General features: G+C 40.0%; 1 protein-coding gene across 8 annotated transcripts in view; it reads right to left on the reverse strand.

Annotated features, from left to right (window-relative positions):
* The window catches only part of PALM2AKAP2 (PALM2 and AKAP2 fusion), a 313,924-nt gene that overhangs the window by 119,726 nt on the left and 176,446 nt on the right, over window positions 1-17,752 (reverse strand). For 7 of the 8 annotated variants that reach the window (XM_060762475.2, XM_067464361.1, XM_060762476.2 and 4 more), the window contains one exon: window positions 11,440-11,495. In XM_060762475.2, coding sequence (XP_060618458.2) covers window positions 11,440-11,495 — 56 coding nt within the window. The remainder of the gene's footprint in view (window positions 1-11,439; window positions 11,496-17,752) is intronic. The other variant, XM_067464362.1, reaches the window with a different exon arrangement.

Consider the following 17,752-nt stretch of genomic DNA (forward strand, 5'->3'; position numbering starts at 1 on the left):
CCAATCACTCTCATTGCAACAGTGTAGTAATGGTGAGGCCGTGGATAATATTTTAGTTCTGGTGGACCACTGGTGGTCCACTGACCACAGGTTGGGAACCACTGATGGAGAAATATTTATTCCCACAAAGAAGATAAACAGTTTAAATTATGAACAAAATATATGTATTGTCTTTAATTCAGAAAAGATGTAACATTCAGGCTACATTTTACATCATTTGGAGACATGCTATGAATAGTGGAATCTAAAAAAGATTAATTGTTTTCCTTCCATCTCTACATCTGAAAATACTGTACATGTCAAATGAATGATAACTCCACAGATTGATATTCAGATGAAGAGCTTATTTGGGCAATTGCAAAAGAGCAACAATGGAGAGCAGTTGATTGACTAGTAACTGCTGAATAAAACACTCCATTTTTGTTATCTATTTTCATTCTACAAATGGTTAGGAGGAAGCTCAGCCTAAAAGAAAATAATGTATTATACATATATCGATTTCCCCATGTTTCTCCAGTAATAGGAGGCTGACGCCGTTAAAGAAATTCAGAGCACCTTAATATAAACCCACCTCATCAGTATGCTGTTGTGGGAATGGCCAGAATTCAGATCAGAAGAGACACTGTTATATTTGTTGGTAAAACAGGGGAAGAGAAAAACAATCTTCTCGTTTATCACAATAGCTAATGACAGCTAAGGTCATGCATGCTCATGGCAGGCTCTGAAACAGGGAGGGCAAATGTAGAAGCTTAAAGGGGTATATTCCTCATGCTCCGGCCACATTTCTCCCTTCTTTTTACCACTGAATACTACCCAAACTCTCTGAAGTACATGGGAAATGTTTTGCAACCTTCTGGAGGTCCCAGATGACATTTTGGGCAATTAAAGTAGCTGGGGAGAATTTAGCAAAATTTTATTTTGACCCCTATGGGTGTGCAGGGGTTCCAAGCAATCAATAGGAGCATAGTGTCTAGATCTAGGGAAGTAATGCTACCCCTCTATTCCGCTTTGGTTAGACCACACCTGGAATATTGTGTCCAATTCTGGGCACCACAATTCAAGAAAGATATTGACAAGCTGGAATGTGTCCAGAGGAGGGCGACTAAAATGATCAAGGGTCTGGAGAACAAGCCCTATGAGGAGCGGCTTAAGGAGCTTAAGGAGCTTAACAAATGCGGAGGACCTGATCGATGCGGTCGAAGTGGTAGGATCCTTAGGGGCAAGTGACCATGTGCTCCTGCAATTTGAGGTACAAAGGAAGGCCGAAACTAAGACAAGTCAAACCCGCATTTTGGACTTTAGGAGAGCTGATTTCCAAAAAATGAAGGAAACGCTGAGCAGCATTCCGTGGACACAGATACTAAAAGACAAGGGAGTTACGGATGGATGGGAATTTCTCAAGAGTGAAATACTCAATGCGCAATTGCAAACTGTGCCAACAAAGAGAAAAAATAGGACAAGTGCAAAGAAGCCAGAATGGATGTCCAAAGAACTTCTAACTGTGCTAAGACACAAAAGAGACATGCACAAGAAGTGGAAAAAGGGAGAAATCACCAAAGAAGAATTCAAACAAATAGCCAACACCTGTAGGGAAAAGGTCCGCAAGGCTAAAGCAAAAAACGAGCTCAGACTTGCCAGGGACATTAAAAACAATAAACAAGGGCTTCTATTCTTATGTCAGTAGAAAAAGGAAAAACAAGGAGGCGATAGGACCTCTTCGAGGAGAAGATGGGGCAATGCTGACAGGGGATAGGGAAAAGGCAGAACTACTTAATGCCTTCTTTGCCTCGGTCTTCTCACAAAAAGAGAGTCTTCAACCTCAGCAAGATGGAGTGGATGAGGGTTTGGAGGACATCCAACCCCAAATTGGGAAAGAAGTCGTCCAGGAATACCTGGCCGCTCTTAATGAGTTCAAGTCCCCAGGGCCAGATCAACTACACCCCAGAGTATTGAAGGAACTAGCGGAAGTCATTTCGGAACCATTGGCAACCATCTTTGAGAGTTCTTGGAGAACGGGAGAAGTTCCAGCAGATTGGAGGAGGGCCAATGTGGTCCCAATCTTCAAGAAGGGAAAAAAGGATGACCCAAACAACTACCGTCCGGTCAGCCTCACGTCGATACCGGGCAAGATTCTGGAAAAGATTGTTAAGGAAGTGGTCTGCAAACACTTAGAAACAAATGCAGTCATCGCTAATAGTCAACATGGATTTATCAAAAACAAGTCATGTCAGACTAATCTGATCTCTTTCTTCGATAGAGCTACAAGCTGGGTAGATGCAGGGAATGCCGTGGATGTAGCGTACCTGGATTTCAGTAAGGCCTTCGACAAGGTCCCCCATGACCTTCTGGCAAGGAAACTTGTCCAATGTGGGCTAGGCAAAACTACGGTGAGGTGGATCTGTAATTGGTTAAGTGGACGAACACAGAGAGTGCTCACTAATGCTTCCTCTTCATCTTGGAAAGAAGTGACAAGTGGAGTGCCGCAGGGTTCCGTCCTGGGCCCGGTCCTGTTCAACATCTTTATTAATGACTTAGATGAAGGGCTAGAAGGCATGATCATCAAGTTTGCAGACGACACCAAATTGGGAGGGATAGCCAATAGTCCAGAGGACAGGAGCAGAATTCAAAACGATCTTGACAGATTAGAGAGATGGGCCAAAACTAACAAAATGAAGTTCAACAGCGACAAATGCAAGATACTCCACTTTGGCAGAAAAAACGAAATGCAAAGATACAGAATGGGTGACGCCTGGCTCGAGAGCAGTACGTGTGAAAAAGATCTTGGAGTCCTCGTGGACAACAAGTTAAACATGAGCCAACAATGTGACGTGGTGGCAAAAAAAGCCAATGGGATTTTGGCCTGCATCAATAGGAGCATAGTGTCTAGATCTAAGGAAGTAATGCTACCCCTCTATTCTGCTTTGGTTAGACCACACCTGGAATATTGTGTCCAATTCTGGGCGCCACAATTCAAGAGAGATATTGACAAGCTGGAATGTGTCCAGAGGAGGGCGACTAAAATGATCAAGGGTCTGGAGAACAAGCCCTATGAGGAGCGGCTTGGGGAACTGGGCATGTTTAGCCTGAAGAAGAGAAGGCTGAGAGGAGATATGATAGCCATGTATAAATATGTGAGAGGAAGCCACAGGGAGGAGGGAGCAAGCTTGTTTTCTGCTTCCTTGGAGACTAGGACGCGGAACAATGGCTTCAAACTACAAGAGAGGAGATTCCATCTGAACACGAGGAAAAACTTCCTGACTGTAAGAGCCGTTCAGCAGTGGAACTCACTGCCCTGGAGTGTGGTGGAGGCTCCTTCTTTAGAAGCTTTTAAACAGAGGCTGGATGGCCATCTGTCAGGGGTAATTTGAATGCAATATTCCTGCTTCTTGGCAGGGGGTTGGACTGGATGGCCCATGAGGTCTCCTCCAACTCTTTGATTCTATGATTCTATGATTCTATGAAAGTGGTAATGTCCTCCACACAACCTAGTTTTCAGAGCTATTATTATTATTATTATTATTATTGAGGATTTTTTATTATGTCAGAAACAAATTGAAAATATACAGCGAGTTGCTTCTGGTGTGAAAGAATCGACCATCTACAAAGACATTGCTCAGGTGTGACCATCCTGTGGGAGGCTTCTCTCATGTCCCTGTGTGGAAAGCTGGGGCTGACACAAGAGAGCTCACCCCGTCTCGTGGATTCAAACTCCCGGCCTTCAAAGTCAGCCAGCACAAAGTTTGGGGGGTAAAAATCCAGTCCTGGGCAGCATGTGCCAACCTCCAATCTAAAAGTATAGCCATTTCTTCAGTGTCTTGAAGGTATTGCTGAATGACCAAAGAAAGTAGAATATCTCTTATATCAAAGGCATCTACTTAAAAAAATCATTGGAACCGAGAAGGAATGTTGAATGGGAGCATGTGGCTTACATGTATGCAATCTTTTGGAATGCAGCAGATCTGTTGGAAATTACATGACCACCATCTGAGTGGTTTCCCACTCTCTTTCTGGGTTTTCCCTTCTGATCCTTAACAGCCACAGTTTGGATTTCTGCTTCCACAAATGAAATAACAGGCAGCATGCACAGGTCTTGTAAACTGAGTATTCCCAGAAAGCAATGGCTGAGGTATATGTTAACGTAACCTTTCTCGAAAAGGGTAAAGAGGCTAAAAATGATGAAACAGCTGCAATATGATGTAGCCTAGATATTTCTTTTATCTTTTCTGAATTGTAGCACATGCAGTATTTCAGGGATGAAGGGAAATGGCTAATAGACTCCTGAATCCAAATTTAAATGAGTGGAGATACTCTGAATACTGCTAATGAGCTGTTCAGAAGGGAAGTGAAAAGGTATGGGACTGTCCTGAATAGGAGAAAGTGAGGAAGCAACCTAAAACACTCAACTACTGAAAGTGCATCCAAACTGTCCAGCTGTCACACTTTAATCCAATGCTTTTAGTTTTTAAAAAACATCTGAAAGGGTCTGAATTGTTCCTGGAAGTTTCAGAGGTGGTAGAAATGCCTCCCAGCTCCATAAAGGCAAATTGGGGGCATTTTAGAGTTAAAAAATGCTTGAGCGGAAGGGGCGTGGGATACATGTGGTCCACAGACCATACTTTGTCCACTCTTTCCCTAGATGTTCAAATCGGCAACTAAGGTAGCTGCTGTATTCCCCAATATTTTGACAGGGTTACTCTTGGGTAATACAGCCCAAAGTAGATTAGAGATTTGGTTTTTAGTTCTTTCTTCCAGGTCTGTCTTTATTATTTTATTATTATTCCCCAGTGGCACTGCAGGTTAAACTATTGAGCTGCTGAACTTACTGAACAAAAGGTTGGCGGTTCAAATCTGGGGAGTGGGGTGAACTCCCACTGTTAGTCCCAACTTCTGCCAACCTAGCAGTTTGAAAACATGTAAATGTGAGTAGATCAATAGGTGGGAAGGTAACGGCACTCCATGCAGTCATTCTGGCTACATGACCATGAAGGTGTCTACAGATAACGCCGGCTCTTAGGCTTAGAAATGGAGATGAGCCTCAACATCCAGAGTCGGACACAACTAGACTTAATGTCAGGGGAAACCTTTACCTTTACTTATTGTTTTCATGTTGTTTTTAATCACTTTGAAAACATAATCTGAAAAGGAGTTTATAAGACCATAGTTACTTCTTTGCCTTCTCTTGGATTGGATCAATAACATTTGTAGAGTAATGAGAGGCTACAAAGAATGCTGGTGCATCACCAAACTACAAATCCCATAATCCCATATCATTGAGCCACAGCAGTTAAAGCATTATCAAACTGCAAAAATGTAGATTCACTCAAAGACAAAGTAGAAAAAGAGAAGGGGATAATCACCCCTTCCATAGGCAAATAACAGAAAAGTTATTATTTTGAACCACAACTCCCTAAAACTCTGAGGCTGGAGCTACACTGACATATAATTCAGTTTCTGAATCTGGATTATCTGCTTTGAACTAGATATAATCCAGTTGAAAGCAGATAATCTGGATTCAGAAACTGGATTATATGGTAGTGTAGATGGGGCCTAAGACCAAACAGTCACTTTGCCAAGGAATTGCTTAATCTAGCTGCACCCACTGAAACTGACATTTTCTGCATTGCAAGCACAGTGCTGTTGCCACAATACAACACTGACTAAACCTCCTTGGAGAATCTTAAAACACAGGAATCTTAAAACACATATTAGCTGCGTACAAGAACCCATTGCATGTCTGACAGGTTAGGGAGTAGAGTGCTATCAGAAAGTGAAATCAATTGAGAAGCAAAACCCAGGTTATTTTAACTTGCAAATGCAGTTTGGTTGCTGGAAAAAATAATAACGACATCACTTTTAAACGTGTGATAAAGCGAAAGAGCTTTTGTATGCATAAAAAGGGAGTCAGGGAGCGTTTGTTTTTCCTGTAGGCAAGTGCATGTGGGTGCAAATTCTAAATGAGCCTGGCGGGCAAGAAGAACTGATGGGTCCCTCATCAACCTAATAGGATTTATGTGTAATTTGAAAGTGTTGAAAGGGCAAGTCATCAGAACGTGGGCATCAAAAGGTAGGGAAAACCTGTATGCATGTGTCTGTTTATATGTGCCTTTAAGTAACTTGTTAACTTGTGGTGACCTCTTGAATCTCATGGATTTTTCTTAGGCAAGGAATACTTAGGGGTGTTTTTACTTGTTCTTCTTACAAAATACAGCCAACAGTCCCAGGTATCACTTGGTGCCTTCCCATCCAAGTACTAACCAGAACTGACCCTGCTTAACTTCCAGCATCAGGTGGGACCTGGTGCCTGTAGAGCAGTGGTTCTCAACCTGTGTATCCCCAGGTATTTGGGCCTTCAACTCCCAGAAATCCTAACAGCTTGTACACTGGCTGGGATTTCTGGGAGTTGTAGGCCAAAACACCTGGGAACCCACAGGTTGAGAACCACTGCTCTTGGGTATGTACACATATAGTTAAACTGTATATCATATTAAATGAACAGGATAAGTAATATTATAGAGTGTGTCACATCCCTACTTAATACATACTTTAATCTTTTTTGATTTGGTTTGATAAACTCTTACACTGGTGAAGGTTTTTTTTTTAAAGAAGGAATCATCATTCTACATATTATAACTGATACTATTTTAGAGGTGAGATTACATGGGAAGCGAGAAAAATTTAACAGCTGTGAATGAGCTCTGTTTGTTTAACAAGCCTGGCATATCCAAAGAAGTTCATTTCCCTTGCAGTCAGATGAATCAGTATATTTGTACTGCTCATCCCACATGATCTGTGTTCGATATTAAACCTGTTGCTCAGGTTCACAATTGTTGGCATGTAAATTCAGGGTTCGAGTAGAGGCCTTTTGAAAAAAATACATAAGGATTTGGATTGCTAGCATGCCCCGGAAGCTACTATGCTATTCTGTTTGTTTTCTCTGCAAATGTATTTTGCTGATTTTGCTCACATTGCATCAGGGATAACACTGAGTCAGCGTTCCTATTCGAGAGCATTGCCAGTATAATCAAACCTCTTTTTTCAGGAAAGGATCTTCATTAAAAAAAAAACCCTGAAACTTTCTGAAAACAAACAAATAAACAAGGGCAACCTTTTAAAGCAAACAACAAAACAATCCCATTAAGAGATAAATGACCACCAGACTGGCAATAGCTCAGTGGACTGTAAGTATATGGCTTTAATGCTTAATGTTTTAATGCTTTGTGTTTTTAACTATTATAATTATTGGTGTTTTATATTTTATTATGCAATATCAAATTGTTGCAAATTGGAAGCCGCCCTGAGACCCCCCAGGGTTTGAGAAGGGTGGGGAAAAAGTGTTCAAAATAAATAAATAAATGATTTATGTGACCATGCTTAAGTATAATTGCTTACTGTTTTGTCACTGAAATTGTTAAAATTAATTTGAGATTAGTAGGTGGTGTCAATAACTTGTTTCCCAGAGTGTAACGAGAAAATGTTAACACATTTGAGGGAGCACATTTTGCCTTTGAAAGGCAGTTGACATATGTCAATATTTATAGGTGGCACTTTAGAAGCCTCTGGTGGTGCAATGGGTTAAACCCTTGTGCCGGCAGGACTGCTGACTGAAAGGTCATCGGTTCGAATCTGAGGAGTGGGGTGGCACTTTAGGAGCCTCCGGTGGTGCAATGGGTTGTGCCGGCAGGACTGCTGACTGAAAGATCAGTGGTTCGAATCTAGGGAGTGGGATGAGCTCCAATCTGTCAGCTCCAGCTTCTCATGCGGGGACAAGTCTCTTACAGGATGGTAAAACAGCCGGGTGTCCCCTGGGCAATGTCCTTGCAGACAACCCTCTCACACCAGAAGCGACTTGCAGTTTCTTAAGTCGCTCCTGATACCAACCCCCCCCCCCAATGAGAAAAAAAAATCCCCCACCTAACTAGCAAAAATCCTGTGTTGCTTCACCTTAGAGAAAAATGAAGCATTTAAAATACCTCAAATAACAATCCAACATTTTGCTTTTGTACCACTGTGTGCTATGCAGGTGTATTTGTCTATGTTTTTGTAATATTTCAGATGCTCCACAGAAGCGGAGACAGAGCTGCCTTTTCTCTCAGTGCTACTGGATCTTCTTCAGATACAAGACAAACCAGAAGAGGCTTGTCAACATTTATATTTTCTGTGCTCTTCCAAGGCTTAAATATTCTAAAGGCAGGATTCTTCGGGTTTTGGCAGCTAAGCACTGTCAGCCCTGATTAATACTTAGGTGGGAAGCTGCCAATGGATGGTAGGTGCTGTAGACCACTACTTCTTCAAGTGGGGTTCCCCTCAAAGTTGGGGGTCATGAAAAATTTGGCAACAATTTCTGAACACCACCCATTTACACACATCAGCATTCCAATTTAATATATGTGCTGTCAAAGCAGGCACACACAAATCTGTTAGCAACAACATGCAGTCTTTACAGTGAACTCTGCAAGACATGTTTCAGCTGTACTCCACAAAAAAAGGAAAATTAACTTGTTTACCAAGGCTTGCAAATTCTGATTTGTTATCAGCAAATGTTTGATTTTATACCTATTTTATATAGCTTATATATCTGGGGTCATGCAAAATAATTTCAGGCAGAAAGGTGTCATAAGTGGAAAGTAAAAGAAGCCCTGCTGTAGACAATATTTCAGAGGAAGGAACTGGCTAAACCACTTCTGAGTATTTCTTGCCTAAAGAAACCCAGGGAAATGCATGGGGTCACCATAAGTTGACAGCAATTTGAAAACACACCCACACACATTTTCCTCTCACACTTTTTTTGCTTTCATCTCCTTCTTGCTCACACTTCTGTTCCATTTCTCTATCTTTAGAGTACCTGCAAGTTTTCCTGTAATTCCTGTTGTCCTTGATCATTCATCACACTGCTTGAGGGTATTAAAAGCTGACAGCTATCATATAGAGGACATCAGGTTGGACAAGGTTTTGACTAGACCTGCACAACCTGTGACACTCCAGGTGTTTTGAATTTCAACTCCCAGAATTTTTGATCACTGGACAAACTGGCTAAGGCTTCCGGGACTTGGAGTCCAAAACATGGGGGACTAAAGGCTGTGCAAGCCTGGTCTAGACCCTTCCGCCTAGCCTTTGATTGACTCAGCCAATGATTGCTGAGCCCAAAAGGCAGCCAACCAAGGCAGTAGCTACTTTATCATCACCAAATAAACTGTGGAAGAAAACTAAATGGCAGAAATAATTTGTCTATTGATATTTAGAACTATCTACTGAAATACAGTAATTTTACTAAAGTTTATAGAAAGTGTTGGTGTGAGCACAGGAAGAAGCAATGCATATACAGAAGTATTAGGTTGGAACAAAAAGTGGTTATGACTTTATTTATGACAGCTGAAGATTGCTCGCCAAGCATAAGCATAGACTCAACATTAGACATCTTGCCTGTTGTCTAAAGTATACTTAGCTTCCTTGATCTGGTTATCAAGGTATATCATGGAGTAACAGTTGTAGGATTCATTGGTGCATACTCCACTGCGTGGTTCATTACTTCTGGAGACTGAAACGGATCCAACAAGCTGGGCTTACTTCCAGCCACCTGTACTCACAAGGGGACCCCTAGAAGGAATGAATTATCGCCAAAACCAGTAACGTGTCCCATGTCACATCCCCAAAGTTGTGACAATTACAACAATGATTTCTATAGCAAAATATTTTTACAACAAAACTGGGATTATGCCAAAATGATTTTTTAAGTACAGTGAAGTGTATTAGAATAGGGAGGAAGGGTGGAACGGCAGTAAGAACCCAAATGTCAGAGGAGTATGGGGAGACCTGCATTTATACATGCAGGGTGGACCTGAATAGAGCTTGTTTACTCATTCCTGCTTTGCTTCTCTCTAGTCTAAGATGCCAATCGGATTAGATGGACACCAAGGACCCATAAAAACAGTGTGGGCTCAGCACAGGAGCCAGATGATAGAGAGATTTAAGGCAGTTCCCTTCTGCCCTGTGTCACACACAGCCCTGCAGAGTATCTGTACTGGTTAGTCTGTGGTCCTAATTTTTCTTGTCTGGGTTTTCCTCTCTCACTTTTTGTACATAGTTCCTTCTTATTAGTGGTCACTGTGATGGCATGCCTAAGCCTATGGGAAAAACTATAGTGTCTGGCTTTACTCAGGAGCTATCTGTATACTTTCTGTTAAGATTAAGTCCTTTAGCAGACAGAGGCACTTTAGGCAAGGTGAAAAGATAACCAGAATGAGTTTACTACAAACAAGATAAATAAAGGGTTAACTCCACCTGGGACTATCATAACGTAACGTAAAACAATACATTACAAAAGGTGGCTTTGCTGGCTGCAGTCATCTCTCTAGAGTGTGCTGCTTCTGATGGTTATAAACTGTCTCAATCTTCTTTCTTGTGAAGCATACGCTGGCCATAAGCTTCTGTTGTCCTTTGGACTCGTGGTATAAGAATACTGCTGAATGCAGGTGCTAAGGATGCTTGTTTTTTTATTGCTTGGGCCTAGGATACCAGACAATGCTCCAAGCCTGTAGTGACTGTAGAAAAAGGAGGAGTCCAGCAAGAGAGCTCTATATAGGCAAATGGAATAGACTAACTAACCCTGGTCTCTGGGGGGATTTTAAGCTCCACCCAAAACTAATACAAAGGAAGGAATCTACACTATTGGAAAAACCTATAAACAGGGGGAACTAAAGCAGAGGAGAGGAAAAGGCAGAGCAAAGACTTCACAATCACACAAATGTAGAACCGTGATTTAATCAGCATCAAATTTTTAATTCCATTTCACACTGGACAGCAACTGAAAAGTGGAAAGGAATCTCTAGAATTTACATTCTATTTCTACAATGTTTATTGTTTTACAATTTCTAATTTCTGCATTCACCCCTTCTACAGTCTATACATGTCACAGTTGAAGATAAAGGAGGAAAAACATGTTAAACATATTTCATAAATATACTACCAATACCAGGCTGTTCAAAATCCAAATAAATTGAGTATCCCTTACACAGATTTCTTGTGATTAGAAGTATTTTGGATTTCTATTTCTTTTTCTTATTTTGGACGTAATATCTTGGACATAGCACCAAAGTCTAAGTGGGAAACTAATGTATATGTCCTACACACACAAATATAATGTTATACACCATACTTTTAATAATTTTTAGTGCGAAACGAAAACAAAGCTGCCACTGTCTCACTGCTATGAGTACCCCACCGGGTGAGAAGAGAGGGATAGAAATGAAGTAAATAATAAATAAGCAATCCATCCATATAGATGATTTTGGGTTTTGGAGTATTTTGAAATTCTGGACAAGGATGTTCAACCTCTACTATATTTTGGAGTGACAATAATAAAATAAGCGTCTCCTTACTCAATACTATCTGCAATAAGGAATTTGTAATACACATACACATATTGAATTCATATCAACTCACCACAGTTATGTCTTCTACTTTCTGGCTTTCATTTAGAGCCTCATATTCTGTTGCTTCTGTGAAGAAACACATTTTTTTTGGAATAAAAGTTTTCACTTGTGCACAATTATAAATTAGCAAAACAAACCCGTAAATAGAAACTTGTAGCACAAATTTAAAATAGCTAGAACAAATACTAACAGTGTGAATTCCAGTCTGGTGGGGTAACCTGGTTCCAAAACATCATATTGGCTCTGCCTGAACATGGGGGCTTTGGATTTATGTTTCTCAAATAACTGAAAAGCTTACTGTCAAACTAAGATGAGTTTCAAAACCAAAATAACAATTACTTTTATGCCATGGTAAGAATGATGACCTTTAAAATGGCTTAAGCTTTTAGAGAGTGCCAGAGAATTGAATGTTATCCAGAATCTATTTGTCATATATACATATGCTATAAACATACTAGATAATACAAATCGTTGGGTAGTGATTACATATCAGGTGTGTCCTTCCAGCTGTCACTGGATTCCAACTTCCAGCAAAAGTTTCTGAAGTCATGCAAAAGTTTCTGAAGTCATGCAAAAGTTCCTGAAGTTGGATTGAAATTCTTAAAATCTGTACTTTCAAAGTGACTTCTGACACGTGGGCATGGCCCGCACCTAAAACTTAAGAATCAAAACTTACTCAATCCTTTGTCAATTGTATTTTATATATCTTGGAATGAGGGATCCCAAAAACAGCTTCATTTTCCTGGCAGGCAAGCAAAGCAAAGCCAAAAAGGCTCCCATTCCTCTGTAAATTAATGGTCTCCTGCCATTAGGAGAGGGAAAGCAGGGGGCAGTGTTTGCTGCGAAAGAAAGTGCAGAACTCTGGGAAATGTAGTTTGGGAAGGCGAGGAGCTCTATGGCAGAGAATACAGAAGGTCCTGCCATAAACTACATTACCCAGAATTCTACTCGCATCAGAAAGCCTCAGTTGGGATAGGCGAGAGATTTGTCTCTCTAGCAGCAGCCAGCTAGCTAGCCAGCCAGCCAGAGTTCCAATTAATTGTTGAATCTGCAAAGAAGACTGAGACTGACTGATATATCTAGTAAGTAAATATCTGTGTTTTGCTGTGTCCCTTCCGTCTCAATAGGGGAAGCATATCAATGAGTTTAGAGGCCAGATGGCCATCTGTTAGGAGAGTTTTGATTGTGCCTTTCTGCCTGGAAGAAAGGGGTGGGATAGCCACACATTTAGCATAATCAGACAACTAGGAATATTGTGATATATGAGCTAAACATCCTAAGTTTAGTTTTTGTTTAGTTTCTTTTATATATATGGCACAGTGCTTTTTTCTTTTTGTAAGATAAGTGGTGGAGACTGGCAGATGGAAATTCTTTATCTGATTCAAAATACAAAATAATTACAAAAAGAAAAAAGCACTGTGCCATACATATAAAAGAAACAAAACAAAAACTAAACTTAGGATGTTTAGCTCATATATCACAATATCCCTGATTGTCCGATTTTGGTCTTGAGATTATAATATTTATTTCAAAAAATTACAGATTACATGTGTATGCACACCAAAGAAAATTAGGGAAACAGCCAGATATCCAACTTAAAGAAAACAGATTTTTGTAACTACATCTTGGATCACAGAACCAAACATCTAACCACATTAACTTCAAAAGTGCAGGCCAATGGACATTAAGTTCATGTTTCTGATGCTAATTTCATCCATCTTTTCAGCAGGCTGTGACAGGGGAACGTTAAATGAGACCTAGTCCCCGAGGGCCACTCAATCAGCACTCTTAAGCTGGGTGGCTTTTTATCCGCCTGTGTGGGTGTTTGCTGGCTTTCCTCACACTGAGCACACTGCTGACGTATTTGTTTCTTTTGAGGTCGTGAATAGTGCCTGGGGTGGCCAATGGAACAGCAAAAATGGGGGGGGGGGCAGGGACATTAGAAGGGAAGCAATGCTGAGGAGAGGGACCACCCTCTTAAAGGCAAAACAAAGTCCAAGAGGAGAAAAGGAAGTCATGTTTCATTAGTTGTTCTGTGTTTTCAAAATGCCTCCAACATATGGTGCCCCTAAGACAAAACTGTCATGGGGTTTTCTTACCAAGATCCATTCAGCAGAGGAGTGGTGACTTGCCCAAGGTCATCCAGTGGATTTCCATGGCCAATTGAGGAGTCACCCATTGCTCTTCCAGGGATGTAATTCAGTGCTTACACCATTATACCACACTACATTTGAAGCACTGTTGGTGGGAATTACATCTGTCCAGTTTTCAATCCTAACAAACTAGAAAGGGAGAGACTAGCTAAATGTTACACCAGAAGACTAGTCAGGTTTAAACTCTCAGCCAGCTAACGAAATGGAGAGGGGGAAAGCCTTTATTAATCATATATTGCTGTCAAGGTTAGATTCACTCATTTAATACAACAGTGGTATTAGAATTGTTCATTAAACGGGATTCTAGAGAGGGAGAAGTAACTTTTGTGTTCTATGACAACTTTTTGTATAAAGCTTCGTTGTTGGAGACCCTCCTTACACAACATATCATAGATGAAGGGTTTTTTTTTGGAAAAAAGACTGATAGGATACAACCTCATTTTGATTGACTGTACTTTGTCTGAAGTTCACTGAATGGTAGATAGATAGATCTGCTTATTGATTAGTTCTCTGACCATACCAACAATAAAAGACAAAAACAGAAATACACAGACAAATTGACACTAATCACTATGCTAAAACTCCTGTAATCATTAGCTTAAAAAAGTAAAACACAACAAACTTTGATTAAATAATAACTTTGGTAAAATGGAATTAAATTACATGATGAAAGCAGGGGGAGTAGAGTGACAATTGTAAAAGAGTCAGTCAAAGAATGTAGATAAGTTCAGCACCATGACAAGGGAATGGTAAAAAAACAAACAAGTAATTGCTTTATTACATTAAGTAGCTATATTAGACACTTTATACCACATTGGACACTTCAACTATCTTGGGTCCTACTGCCATTTAATGCAATTTGAAACTGCATCATATGGTTGGTTGATATAAGTCTATCTCCCCTGAGTCCCTTTGGGGAGATAGAGCGGAATATAAATAAAGTTTTATAACAACAACAACAACAACAACAACTTAACTTGACTTTTATACTCCTTCTCCATCTCCCCGAAGGGATTCAGGGCAGCTTACATGGGGCCAAGCCAGTCAACAGTTAAAACATAGCATGTACAAAATGCAATCATCAGTATAAAAACAATATAAGCAACATTAGAACAACACTAAAGAATAAAATAAATGAAACAAGCATCAGAATCAACAACCAGTAGTATAATTCAAGTCCCGTTTTAGGAGGGCGGATGTACAACAATTTAGGTCTAATGGGTAAAGTGCATTAGGCCATATAGCAGCAGAAGGATAAGAGCAATTTCAACTGGATAATTATGACTTTAGATAGAATAGTAGTAAGGTGCAATATAGACCAGGCATAAGCAAACTATGGCCCATGGGCTGGATGTGGCCCATTGGGCTCCTTCCTCCGGCCCCAGAGATCTGGGCACACCCTCCTCTCAGCAGGAGGACGCTGAGAGCAATTTATTAAAAATCCCTGTTCATGTTAACTCTGGCCTAACCCAGTAACATATTAATAAAGGGTTAAAAGTGTATGTGTGGACATCATCAACCACATTATTGTAGGAAAATATTTGGATTATGAAATGGCACAAGATGAAGGAAAAAGGTCTTGCACATTATTTCTGTACATTCCCTTGGGTCAATTATATCAAAATTATTGGAGAATTAGGCCCTTTTCACAGTACAGAGTTATAGCACTTTGCTTCCGCTTTAACTGCTGTGGCAACATCCTATGAAACCCTGGGATTTGTAGTTTAGCTTGAGTACTTAGTATTTTCAGACAGAGAGCTTGCCAAATGATAAGTTCTAGGATTCCATAAGATGTTGTCATGATCATTAAAATAGAATCATAATGCTGTAATTGCGTGGTGTGAAAAAGTCCTTAAGCAAAACTGAGTCTGGTTTATGTTTGGATTTTATCTCACTAGGACTTATCCCCAGCAAATGGTGAGAGTTTCTAAGAGTAGTAGTCCAACAAAAGATCTGAAAACTCACAGATTATAATCCATAGTCCTACAACAGTGATCTCTAAACTCTAGTCTTTCAGGTAGGTAACTCCCAGCATATTATTTTAAAGGAACATCCTGGCACTCCTTGGGCAACGTCCTTGCAGATGGCCAATTATCTCACACCAGAAGAAAATTTGCAGTTTCTCAAGTCGCTCCTGACACACAAAAAATCATGCAAATAGGGATTATGTTAACAAAAGATGGCACATGAGCTGTGGAAACGCATTATTGCAACTGAAAATTATACATTTTTGGAGTGTTAAATTGGTTTAATAATGCTGAGCTGGACAGTGTGTGAAAGGTGGTAAATGAAACAGGAGCAGAGCTCATTCAGTTTTCATTTTATCACATTCTAAACAGCTGGAAAAGAAAAAGAACTCTGTCTAATTTGAAATTCAAGCACTTATTAAGAGAAAATGGAATCTGACTTTGACTTGACTTTATGTACTTGTGAAGCCGCTGAACAGAAGAAAGCTCTGCTGCATCCCATCAAAGACCTGTCAAATCCAGCATCCTGTTCCTACAGTCCATGGGAAGGACAGGAATTCAATAGTCCCTTCCTATTTCTACTTTTCAGAACTGCTTCTGAAACTGAAAGTAATTGCTAGATCTTGACTCGGTGCCATCGCTAGCCATCTCTTCCATTAATTTGCCTAATCCTCTTTGTAACCATCCAAGTTGATGACCATATTGAGTTACCAAACTTTTATCAGACTCTCAGTGTATCGAGACAGCTCAGTTATAGCACTTTGATGCCACTTTAATTTCCATGGCTTCACTTTATTTCACTCTAGCATTTGCAATTTCATTAGAGTTTTTTTTTAATCTTTTTATTGAAAGGAATTACAGATCACAATAAAACAGAATGGAAAGTAAAAGGTAATTTGGGGATAGCACAAGGGAAAGGAAAGGAAAGGAAAGGAAAGGAAAGGGAGGAATGGGGATGAGGGGAAGAGACAGGGTAGGGAGGGGAAAGGGAGGGGAAACAAAAGAATTATTGACTTCCGTTATTCCTTCCATTCAATTCTAGTAAGTCTAAATATATAGCAAAAAGTTCTTTCCCTTTTTCACATCTTCCAAATCTTCCCTTTTATTACCTTAAATCAATGTTTTCTCTCAATGTATTCTTTAAACATATGGCTTTGCTGGTGTTTTTCTTTAACAAAAATGTTAATCTGTCCATATCTTTTATCTCCATTGCCTTATCCAACCAAAATTCCTTATCTGGTATTGTTTCTAGTTTCCACCCTTTTGCGAAAACTATTCTTACTGCAATTATGAAGTAAATAGTTTTTTTTATTTATGTCTGCAAAGAGTTCTGAATCAAACATTCCTAATAAGTAATATTCCAGTTTCATTGTAAAATCCATTTTATGGATCATTTTCCAATAACCCAACATTTTTTCACAAGACCACCACATATGGTAGTATGACCCTTCCTTTGTCCTATGTTTCCAGCATCTGTTGTCTGTATTTTTGTATATTACTCCAAGTTTCTCTGGTGTCATTAGAGATTTTGGGCTCCCTCTCAGGAAGCTCTACTGCTTTAGTTGAGGGAAATGGACTAGAAAATTCATTCTAACCTTTCATATGATAGAGGTATGCCAATTAAAGCAGTACTAAGCTGCCATAACTATGCAGTGTGAGGCATTTTCTGTGTTATGTCCCCACCCCCACCCCAAATTTATTTCATTGCAAATCTTCCAGCATGGAGTCACTGAGAGTGGGGAAATAACATTTCTGCTCCAGTTTTTCACATCATACTTAATATAAATATATTTGTGACAGAACCACTCTACAGGTTTGCTCCACAGTTCTTGGGCTTCTGTCACATAGGGCTCTTCCACACAGCCATATAACCCTGGATATCAAGGCAGAAAATCCCACAAGATCTGCTTTGAACTGTGTTATCTGAGTCCACATTGCCATATATTCCAGTTCAAAGCAGAAAATGTGGGATTTTATTCAGCTGTGTGGAAGGGGCCTTTTTTGTAACATCAAGATTTCTGTCTGGATTGCTCACTTGGGCCTCAAATTAATCCCTATTATGGACAAGTGACTGAGTTGACCAATGGGCTTAAAGTGCTAAGCATGTCCAATCACTAGTTCTCAAATGGCACAGTCAGATAGAGTTATAAAACAACAAAACCAGAGGAGAAGTAATTGGGAAAATTATCACTTTATTTCCCAG

The sequence above is a fragment of the Anolis sagrei genome, chromosome 2, assembly GCF_037176765.1.
Source record: "Anolis sagrei isolate rAnoSag1 chromosome 2, rAnoSag1.mat, whole genome shotgun sequence".
Classification (NCBI taxonomy): domain Eukaryota; kingdom Metazoa; phylum Chordata; class Lepidosauria; order Squamata; family Dactyloidae; genus Anolis; species Anolis sagrei.